This window comes from Lacerta agilis, chromosome 14, assembly GCF_009819535.1.
Source record: "Lacerta agilis isolate rLacAgi1 chromosome 14, rLacAgi1.pri, whole genome shotgun sequence".
Lineage (NCBI taxonomy): Eukaryota > Metazoa > Chordata > Lepidosauria > Squamata > Lacertidae > Lacerta > Lacerta agilis.
Window position 1 is genome coordinate 8,283,041 of NC_046325.1, and position 11,318 is coordinate 8,294,358.

The 11,318-nt window shown below is 42.4% G+C and overlaps 2 protein-coding genes across 2 annotated transcripts; both read left to right on the top strand.

Annotated features, from left to right (window-relative positions):
- Positions 1 to 462: 462 nt before the first annotated feature.
- Positions 463 to 1,410, top strand: LOC117057300 (olfactory receptor 6M1-like). The gene has a single exon (XM_033168141.1). It carries the CDS (start codon positions 463 to 465, stop codon positions 1,408 to 1,410), a length of 948 nt encoding a protein of 315 aa, XP_033024032.1.
- A 7,344-nt stretch (positions 1,411 to 8,754) lies between these two features.
- LOC117057301 (olfactory receptor 6M1-like) lies at positions 8,755 to 9,699 on the top strand. The gene has a single exon (XM_033168142.1). It carries the CDS (start codon positions 8,755 to 8,757, stop codon positions 9,697 to 9,699), a length of 945 nt encoding a protein of 314 aa, XP_033024033.1.
- Positions 9,700 to 11,318: the final 1,619 nt, after the last annotated feature.

The window sequence follows — 11,318 nt, forward strand, 5'->3', positions numbered from 1 at the left end:
ATCATTATATAGCAAAAAGTTAGCATTTTAATTGTTTTAAATTAAATGCATATGGGGCTCTCCTCTCCAGGGAGGGATTTAAAGGGCAAACTTTTGATGTCTAAGAGCCAATAAAACTGCTTAGAGGTTTTAATACAACCAAACAGCACATGAACATTGCAGAATAAGTTTTTTTTTTTTTTAAGTACAGTAAGAAGTCAGTCCCACAGAGTTCAATGAAAATTTGAACACTAATAATGTATGAGAAAATGCTGGGTTGTTGTTGTTTTTTTGTATTCCTCAGGAAGATTGGGAAGCTCTGGTTTTAAGTGTAAGCCTTTTTGCAACTGTAAGGGAGGGGGATCCTGTTAGTGCCCAGATTACTGGAAGAGATGAAAAACAGGTTTCCTTAAACCATACAAACCCTAAAGTGTATATGTGTGTGTTTCACCTGCTTGATCATCCCACAATTCCACTTTGGTCATGGGAATGAGGAATCACAGCAGCATGGAACAGGTGACCGAGTTCATATTAATTGGCTTCCAACTTCCTAGGCAATGGGAGCTGTTCCTTTTTGTGGTGCTGCTTCTTGTTTTCCTGTTAACAGTGGCTGGGAATATCACCATCATCACACTGGTATGCTTGGACCAGCGCCTCCAAACCCCCATGTACTTTTTCCTCTGCAACCTCTCACTCATTGAGGTCTTTTTCGTCACATCTATCATCCCCAAGATGCTGGTGAACATGGTTTCTCTGAACAAAGCCATCTCTTACTCGGGCTGTGTGGCCCAATGCTATTTCTACTTCTCCTTTGGCGGCAGTGAAGCCATCCTTATTGCCGTGATGGCCTTTGATCGCTATGTCGCCATCTGCAAGCCACTTCGCTATACCATCATCATGAATGGATGGGTCTGCACCGATCTGGTCTTGGGCTGCTGGGTTTGTGGTTCCGTCACTACACTTGTCCCAATCATCCTGCTCTTGGACCTATCCTTCTGTGGCTCTAACACCATTGACCATTTCTTCTGCGACTATGCCCCAATGATAAAGCTTTCTTGTAATGATGTACATTTCAACCTGGCTCTGGAGAATGTTGTGTCCTCAGTGGTGCTCCTGGGCTCTTTGTTTGCCACTCTTCTCTCTTATGTCTACATCATTGCCACCATCTTGCGCATGCATTCCACCACAGGTCGACTAAAGACATTTTCCACCTGTGCATCTCACATCACTGTTGCCTCCATCTTTTATCTCTGTTCAATCTTCATGTATTCTTTACCCAGCCAAGGATACTCGCGGGATGTCCAGATGGGCATTGCTGTCCTTACAGCAGCGGTTACACCTTTACTTAACCCTTTTATCTATACACTAAGGAATGAGAAGGTCAAGGAGGTATTCAAAGACTTTCTGAAGAAGAGGAAATTCACACTGTGAGAATGAAGCAACTCTTTGATTCATCTTGCTCTTTCGTCAGTGCATCCTCCTGATTCAGTTTGTACTGGTTGATTGGAATGCAAACAAGAGCGTTGGGCTGCTGGTTGTGTTGTTTCTTCTGCACTGATGTAGTTCCATAGGAAGAAGAAACCCCGTCTTTCAACTTCAATGAAGGTAATTAAACAATTGCACCACCCAATCACTGCAAGAATGTTGGAAGTGCAATTCAGTCACCATGTGTAAAGTGACTGTAGGAAGAAAACTGGGTTACTGGGGTTTGGCCCTCCTCTGAGTGTTCCACTCTATGTTTTCTGGCAGTTAGAGTGGCTGGAATAAAAGGTGAAAAGTAGGATTAAATATCCTGTAGATCCCTTGCTGGTCTTCTTGGGGATGCAGTCTCAAATTTTACTCTTCCCCTCCTCCTGAATAGGTCCCAATCCAGGGAATGTATATATTGGCATTGCTACTAACATGTGAGCTTTCCCACTGCCTGAAACTACTGGAGTGCTCTATCCTTCTCATACTTCTGTAGAAACTGAGCTCCATCTAATACAGACAGACAACTGGCATAACTGTGTGTATGGTTGTTATCTGCATGTCTTTGGAGTTTAAATTATTGTGACTTATATTGTATCAATCAATCTTTATTACAGCTTTAAGCTCATATCAAAACAAGACAAAGAAGTGGAGGCATAGCAATTACTCACACACACAATTGGACTTAGAAACTTGGTAACAATAAAATTAGTGGCAATAAAAGACTTGATAACTATACAATAATTATATGAATAATTACTTCCAGTCAAATTTCAGTTTCCTACTAACAGTCCATTACATCTCTTATGTGCCAGAACGGAGGTTAAATTTTTTGCCATTTGTAGGGTTACAAATTGGTCTGTATCTTGCAGTAAAAATGCAAGAAGGAAGTCAGCTGGGTGCCCAGACAATTTTTGGATTAATGGTAGCACTAGGTTCTTCTGGCCAACATCATATAGAGGGCAGTTTAACACTATATGGTGGAGTGATTCTATCGTTCTGTTATCACAGGAGCATAAGATCAAAATTTGGGAAATTTATGGAAAAGGAGGTTTGAAGGGAATACATTAAAACACGCTTTAATGAAAGCAAAACGGTGATTGGCGATAGAGAGAGATGATAGATAGGTTGGTACATGGGATAGCAGAGCAATTCCCAACTGTCTCGGGGAGCAAGTCCCCCCACCGAGCATAACATTACGTTGCCACTCTATATCGTCCAATCTTTGGTTGATATACCTTTTGGCTGTGATAAGGTCATAATTCAGAACTTCTATGGGCGAAATTCCAATAGATGAAAGCTTAGCATGAATCATGCTGGCCCATGGGCTGGTAAACTCATCATGCCACAGGCATTGGGCTAGATAATAATTAGGTAGTCTCAACCACAATGTTAGCCAGTAGCTAAAGACACATTTCCACAATAATGACATATTGTGATTTGATATTCTTTGAGGAAATTTATTGGGATTGAGAATGGCGTAGGGTTTTTAGGTGGTAGTGTAGGAAGTTTTCATTAGAACTGAGCTGAAATTTCAGATAATTGTCATTATTATAGAATCATAGAATTGTACAAGGACCCTGAGACTCATCTAGTCCAAACCTGTGTGATGCAGGAATCTCAGCTAAAGCATCCATGACAGATGGACACCCAACCTCTGCTTAGAAACTTCCAAGGAAGGGAAAGGAAGGGCCTTTCAGGGGAGTCTGTTCCACTGTCAAACAACTCTCACTGTCAAAAAGTTCTTCCTGATGCTTAGTCAAAATCTCCTTTCTTGTAACTTGAACCCACTGATTCAGGTCCTACTCTCTGGAGCATGAGAAAACAAGCTTGCTCTATGTTCCCCAAGTGATAGCCCTTTAGATATTTGAGGACGCAAAGGCAAATCTAGGGGAGCAAAACTGGTTTGGCTGCACTGGCCACGGAACTTCTGGGGCGCCACAACAGTCTGAGGCACCAAAGTCTGCAACAAGAAGATGGCTAGCATATTTCTTCTCAGTGTCCTATTTTCCAGGGCAAACATACCCAACTCATTCATCTGTTCCTCATAAGGTTTGGTTACGATACCCTTGCTAATCTTAGTTGCCCTCTTCTGCACACGCTCCACCTTGTCAACACCCTTAAATTATTCTTTATCACAAATTTGTTGGTTTTCAAACACACTTTTCCCTAGAGATGCATTTTTATACACATTATGCAGCTCAAGGACAGCTGCATACTATTTCAGAAAGTGTGACTTAGGTAGGTTTGTGTTTAAATGCAAGCTGAATTGAATCTCTCCCACCATCCCTGCAATGAGTCCAGATCCACTTTGTCTCTAGGTTTAATAAGCAGAAGGAATATACGTGTTTCATACGTCATCTAGGAAATGGTTACCACAATCCCTTGGACATCAATTTCACAACAAAGGAAGCAAAGAAATAGGGGCATATTTTGATTTGTGTTGTGTGTCATGCAGTGTCTTAAACAGAGGTATTTACCGGTATATTATACTATTTACATGATAGTCCTACTTGCACATTCAGTGTGATATCATATCCATTGTCAACACACACACACACACACAAAAGCTTTGTTTTCAATGTTAACAGGAATGAATCCTATTCATATACAGCTGTGTGCATGTAGAACAATTAGAACTCTGAGGCAAAATTTAGTGACTCAAAGAGATGTCTGTCTTTAAGTTTCCTTTCATTAATGCTGAATGTGTGGCTCATAAGAGATGAAGGGAGAAACCTGTTTCACTTCACACTTAAAGGTAAAGCTACTTATTTCTGGCTTCTAAAATAAAATAAAATAGGTAAACCGAAACACAACCATTTTTCAAAAAGTATGCTTCTCCAATTTTGCAATGCCATCGTTCCACCAAGTAATATGTACAAAAATGCATTTACTAGAGTGGAGTGTGTGTATAAATGTGTATATTAGTGACAGTTGCTTTGCAAAAATGTTTGTATTTGAGAAATGTGCAATAAAATGATGGTGATGAATTTTAAATATAATTTAAGAAAAAGAAAAAAAAAGAAAACCGATATGGAAATGTAGAGAACTGAATTTATGATTATGAGAAATGGGAAATTGAGAGAAACCAAAGTTGACAGGTAAGAAAAAATAAGAATTCACAAATATTATGTATCAGGGGCTTTCTCCCATGCTTGCTTCATTCAGCAACCCCCCTGGTCTGTAGGAGAATTTTAAGTTCAGCTGATGGATGTTGCACATATATGGGTGTTTGCTTGTTAATAAAATATCTCTTCTAAATTCATACATTGAACCCAGAGCTTCAAAGATCACACATGTTACTAGGATTGAATACTGTGTACAACCTGCCTTCATTTTTTCTCTCCTTCCATGCCCTGACTTCATGCAAATTCAGAATTGTGATGTGTGACTAGAAAACCTCCAGTGGAGGCTGCGTGATGATAACCTTACATTTTTATGCGTATAGGAAGACGTACACTCCATTCTTGTTCTGGAACAGTTGACAGATATGCATGAATACTTTATTTCCCCTTATTTTTTCTTTTCCCCTTCTAACTCTTACGAAGCAGATAAATGATGCCAACTATCACTTCATTATCCAAGTATCGTGGTCCCTTGAGGCCTCCTCCAAAGCAAACACTTCTAGCTGTGAAGGCCACTTCCGCATCAGCAGGAGGTGGATTTGCAGGCGTCACAACCTGATCACGCGCATAGGGGCTGAGCTCAGCCCCTGCGCGTTTGGTACATTATTCCTGCTCCTCCTGCAGGCCGACAAATCTGGTCGGCCTGGGGGGGGCGCGTGTCTTAGTCCCTTTAAACTAGTGACAGGAGGGAAGCTGGCCCTCTTTGTCCCGCTTCCCCCAGCTGGTTAGGTTCAAGTTAGATTTAGCTTCTACTTTGCTATGGACTTTGGTTGGTCGCCTTGGTTGGCCGGGGGGCCTGGTAGGACTTTTCCCCAATCGGACTAGCCAAATGGGTTTTTTCACCTACCTCGTAGCAATCGTCACAACTCTTGGTTTGGCGGTTAGGCATTGGAAAATTTCCATATGAAGTGGGGAGGGGAGGTAGCGTCATCAACTGCCCCTCAATGGAAGGGTATTCCATTAAAGGATTCTGGGGGCCGTGGCCCTGCCCAAAGCCCAGGGAGCTGAGGGCCTAAGGCACACCCCTAATGGTGATCACAGGAGGAATTCCGGGCGATGTTCATCACTGGGGTTCCTTACTGGTGGTTAACCCTTCACTGACTTCAAACACACGGGTTGGGGTCGGATATAGCTGATAGGGTCCAATGCCTAAGCCAATACCGCTCAACATCCGTAACCAATAAAGTTGTGGCCTTTACGCCCATTAAAATTTGCATAATGTGTCTGTGTCATTAATTCCTTGGGGAGGGGAGGGGCATTGCCACGCAATATGCCAAGGGGAGATAATTGGTGGAAACTAGTCCCCAACACGCACGCAAGGCAAACTTTAAATTGAAGAATATGTGTATGGAATCACCCATTCAAATAGCAAAGGCACATGTTGAGTCAGGCCCAGAAATGGGGTTCACCACCTACCCTTTCACCAGTCAGCTCTCTTTGCAAGCCTCACTGCCTCTGAAGCAATGTGAAGAAACAACAAAACAAATATCTTGAGTTCTATCCAATATTAAACATACTTAGAGTAGACCCATTGAAGGGAAGGGGAGCCTCATACCGAAGTACCAAATTTGTGGCCCACTAAACCTCTCTATCTGGTGTCCGCAACTCTCCTCAGGTCATACCCTTCATTTGCTCTGCTTCACGTCCACACATGTTTTTCCACACATGGAATGTGTCCTTGAACTCTGCTTCTTGCTTGGCTGGATGGAAGACAGAGACGGTGGAGTATGAGTGTGAATGTGGTCCAGAAAAGAGTGCTGCCCTCGGATCAATAAAGTTTCTCAACCCAGGCAATGGAAGGAGGATGTCAGCAGGTTTATATCAGAGGACCTGCCCAATATACCCATTCCTGAGCAAATGTCGCAAGCAGCCTCCTGTTGACTGCACTGGGATAGCTCAGTTAGTACAGCATGAGACTCCTAATCCCAGGGTTAGGAGTCCTCATGTCGGGTAGATGATTCCTGCATTACAGAGGGTTGGATCCTCATGGTCTCTTCCAACTCCAAAATTCTGTGCTCCCGTGCAGATACTTGTCTGTGCAAAATTAGCCACCTTCCTCCTCCCAGTGGGCACCAGTGACTCTCCTGGTGAGAGGTCAAGCAATCACAGCTGCCCCACCCTGCCACCCATTATTTCAAAGGAAACAATCTGGCATTACTGTTGCAATGCTCTAAGTCCACACTAGGGTGACCTAACAAGAGAGATGGTAAGATATCCCATTGGTGGCTCTGTAGGGCCAAGGCAATAGTGTCCTAGTGTATTTGTTGGGGCAGCAATAGGGTAGCCCCACAGGTGTAGATGACCCAGGAGGGTCCCAAATGCTGCAAACCTGGAAGTCAGTTTTTGAAAGTTTTTCGGAAGCCAAACATCCAATGCAGTTGTTAGCTATTGTTTCCGGGGCACCTGCACCAATCAGAAGCCATGCCTTGGTTTTCAAACCTTTTCGGAAGTCAAGCGGACTTCTGGAACGGATTAAGTCCGAGAACCAAGGAGCCACTGTATTTGGCGCTTTTCTTTTTGCTATTTATTTTGCGTTTTTCTTATTGAGGCATTTCCGGTTAATTTGTTTTTGTGACTGTGTGGAACGCAGTTCAGCTACTGATTGATTGATTGATTGATATGTGACTACGGAATTGGATAAAAGCTCCCCATCCAAACAATGACTATCATTAGTGCAGGTAAGGAAAATAATTATTTGTTTTCATCTACAATATTGTCTTACTTGTTTTACAGTACAGTACATTGGTTATTGCTTTTGTTTTATGGATCAATGGTCTCGTTAGACAGTAAAATTCATGTTAAATTGCTGTTTTGGGAGTTGTTTTTAAAAGTCTGGAATGAATTAATCCCATTTTGCAGTACTTTCTATGGGAAAGCGTGCCTTGGTTTTGTAATGGACTTCCGGAACGGATTAAGTTTGAGAACCAAGGTACCATTCTGCTGCTACTAGCCCAAGAGAAAACATTCTGAAGTGTGCTTGACTCAACTTGAATCGCCAAGAGTGAAATTTTATGCATGTCTACTCAGAGGAAAGCTACACTGAGTTCAATGGGACTTGCTCCTTGGTATGACACAAGGCTATATATGTTTAACTGGGAGTAAGTCCTATTGAATTCAGAAGGAGCTTCCATGATGTAGATATGCATATCTACTGCATTGATAGTATCAAAAATAGGAGTGACAAACCACTGAGGCCCTACAAATGTTCAACTCCCAGCACCCCAGGTGATTGACCTTGCTGTCCTGGGCTATTAGGATTTGGGAGTTCTGCAGCATCTGGATGGCCAAAGGTTATGCCCCTGGTTCTAAAGCATCAAACATTTGCTTTTCAACTCTTAATTGTTTGTAACTATTATTCTTTTGGGAACCTCTCCATGAAATGTAGAAAATGAAGACTTCTGGGTATTTGAGTTTACAACCACCTAAGAAGGCATCTATCTCATGAGGCAGGTGTTAGATACCCATGACAAAGAATGCTAAGAATGGATTCTTTCTCCTGCTGTTGCCTCTTTGTGTTTGTCTTCCCTTTTTATTTCCAGAAAAAGCAGTACGCAAACATTACCAGAACTCTGACAGATATACTCTGAAATCTGTATCTTTGCTCCTAATGCCACATCAAAAGAACACATTCTTGCATGCACTTTTATTTCTGTTATTAGTGAGAGTTTTGTTTTGTTTTTTTAAGTATGCAATTGCTAGGAGATTCCAGTGTTCCTTGTTGGATGGGAAGAATTTGAAATGCTCTGCTTTTTTATCCTATATTAAAATACCTTTTTATTTATTTCTTCACAGGCTGAAGAGAGGAAACATAATAGGTAAGTTCAGCAAACAATCGTTTGTACGCACTAATGGATTGTAGACAATATTAGTTGAAATTAATGAGCATGATTGGGATCCTTTAATTTTCAACAGGTCCACCGTGAGTAAAAATTAGTTGGATACAATATACAGTGGAGAAATAAACAGTGGCCATAGACATAAAGACCAGTGAAGAATGTGGAGAGAGAAAAGTTTTGCTCCCTCTCTCATAACATCAGAACTTGGAGACATCCACTGAAGCCGGACATTCGAAAACCCACGACAGACAAAACAAAGTACTTCACGTAGCACATCCTTGACCGATGGATTACATGTGTGTGAATGTGCTTCTTCTGCTTGCTCATTCCACAACTCCACATTCACCATGCGACTGAGGAATCAGAGCAGTGTGGAGCAGGTGACTGAGTTCATCTTAACTAGTTTTCAACTTCCTAGGCACCTGGAGCTTTTCCTTTTTGTGGTGCTTCTTGTCGTTTTCCTGCTAACAGTAGCTGGGAATATCACCATCATCACACTGGTATGTTTGGACAAGCGCCTACAAACCCCCATGTACTTTTTGCTCTGCAACCTCTCACTCATGGAAGTCTTCTTTGTCACGTCTATTATCCCCAAGATGCTAGCGGACATGGTTTCCCTGAGCAAGGCCATCTCTTTTTTGGGCTGTGTGGCCCAATGCTACTGCTACTTTGTCTTTGGCACATGTGAAACCATCCTCCTTGCTGTGATGGCCTTTGATCGCTATGTCGCCATCTGCAGACCACTGCGCTATGCCGTCATCATGAATGGATGGGCCTGCACCTATTTGGTCCTTGGCTGCTGGCTTGCTGGATTCCTTTCTCCTGTTGCCCCATTCATTTTTTTCTACCAACTATCCTTCTGTAGCTCTAATGTTATAGACCATTTCTTCTGTGATTATGTTTCAATGCTAAAGCTTTCTTGTAATGACGTACATTTCAATCTGACTTTGGCTTCTGCCCTGTCCTCAGTGGTGCTCCTCGGTTCTTTGTTTGTCACTCTTCTCTCTTATGTCTACATCATCGTGACCATCTTGCGCATGCATTCCACCAAAGGTCGACAAAAGACATTTTCCACCTGTGCATCTCACATCACTGTTGCCTCCATTTTTTATGGCAGTTCAATTTTTATGTACTCTTTACCCAGCCAGGGACGCTCTCGGGATGTCCAGAAAGCAGTTGCTGTCCTTACTGGAATGGTTACCCCGTTGCTTAACCCTTTTATTTATAGTCTAAGGAATGAGAAGGTCAAGGAGGCCTTCAATGACTGTCTGAAGAGGAGGAAAGCTCTTTGATGTATCCTTTCCTTTCTTCATTGAACCATCATGATTCAGTTTGTACAGGCTGATTAGTATGTGAGCAAGTATGTGATGGGCTGCTGGTTGTGGTGTTTCTTCTGGGCTGAAGGTCTATTTTGGGGGTGGGTGCAAGTCCTGTCTTTCAACTACTATATCACCAGCAAATGACTACATGAACATTGAAAATGCAAGGTATTACCACGTGTAAAATGATTATAAATAGAAAACTGGGCAACTGGGTATGACGGACTCCGGGTTAGCCTCCTATTGACCCTGAAACCAATCAGGACTGTTTGTAGTATAGTCAAATGTGGAGAGAGGAGTGAGTTAGAACACAACAGTGTAAATACCAGATAGGGTTTTCTGACAGTGAATGTTTGTTAGGGCTTAGAGTGCTCTCTAAGGGTGCAGTTTGGAGCCTGCTTAGGGTTGAATTAGAAGTTACCTAGGTAGGGCAAGCCAGATAATTTTCATGAGGGGAACATAAATATCTTAGAAGGGACTGTGAGTGTTTTACTGGTTGATGTTGGCACCCATCTGTCTCAAGCAACAATGCAGTGTAATAATAATAATAATAATAATAATAATAATAATAATAATAATTTATTTATACCCCGCCCATCTGGCTGGGTTTCCCCAGCCACTCTGGGTGGCTTCCAACAGAACATTAAAATGCAATAATCTATTAAACATTAAAAGCCTCCCTAAACTGGGCTGCCTTCAGATGTCTTCTGAAAATCTGGTAGTTGTTTTCAGACCACTAGCCACTATAGAAGGCACTGTTGTATTCAGAGAGAGGTTGAAAGTGAAAATTTTAATAAAGTTCTGTAAAGAGTGAGTGAAACAATGAGTTGTGCCTTATTAGAGGAACCCATTAAGCTCTAACTCTCATCGAGATTATGTAAATAAAATTCTAGTTTTGTTCCAAAAGTGCCTCATCCTGACTTTGATCCTCTGGTAAGTGTAAACAAGCGATTTCATAAAATCAGTTACCTCTAAAGTAGGTTAAAGTAACAGAAGTATAAAATTGGGTCAGGTGACTTAAAGGTGGTGGGGGGGGGACGACAAATCATGTCATCCACACATACCCAATAAAGAAAGCAGACTTCCCCCAAAATATTTACTATCATTTTGAGTGGAGGGTAGTAAATTTTCCCTCATCATCACCACCAAAATGACCTACAATAGCAATAGCAACCCCAGAGTCGTCCACGGCTGGACCTAATGGTCAGGGGTCCCTTTACCTTTAAGTTTTACTGTCGGGACACGGGTGGCACTGTGGTCTAAACCACAGAGGCTAGGGCTTGCTGATCAGAAGGTCAGCAGTTTGAATCCCCATGATGGGGTGAGCTCCCGTTGCTCGGTCCCAGCTGCTGCCAACCTAGCAGTTCGAAAGCACATCAAAGTGCAAGTAGATAAATAGGTACCGGCATCGCTCCGGCAGGATGGTAAATGGCATTTCCGTGTTCTGCTCTGGTTCACCAGAAGCGGCTTAGTCATGCTGGCCACATGACCCAGAAGCTGTATGCCGACTCCCTCAGCCAGTAAAGCAAGATGAGCGCCGCAACCCCAGAGTCGTTCACGACTGGACCTAATGGTCAGGGGTCCTTTTACTT

Bases quoted from the DNA above. Each gene is read 5' to 3' on its own strand.
- LOC117057300 (XM_033168141.1), top strand. From the start codon at position 463: ATGGGAATGAGGAATCACAGCAGCATGGAACAGGTGACCGAGTTCATA.
- LOC117057301 (XM_033168142.1), top strand. From the start codon at position 8,755: ATGCGACTGAGGAATCAGAGCAGTGTGGAGCAGGTGACTGAGTTCATC.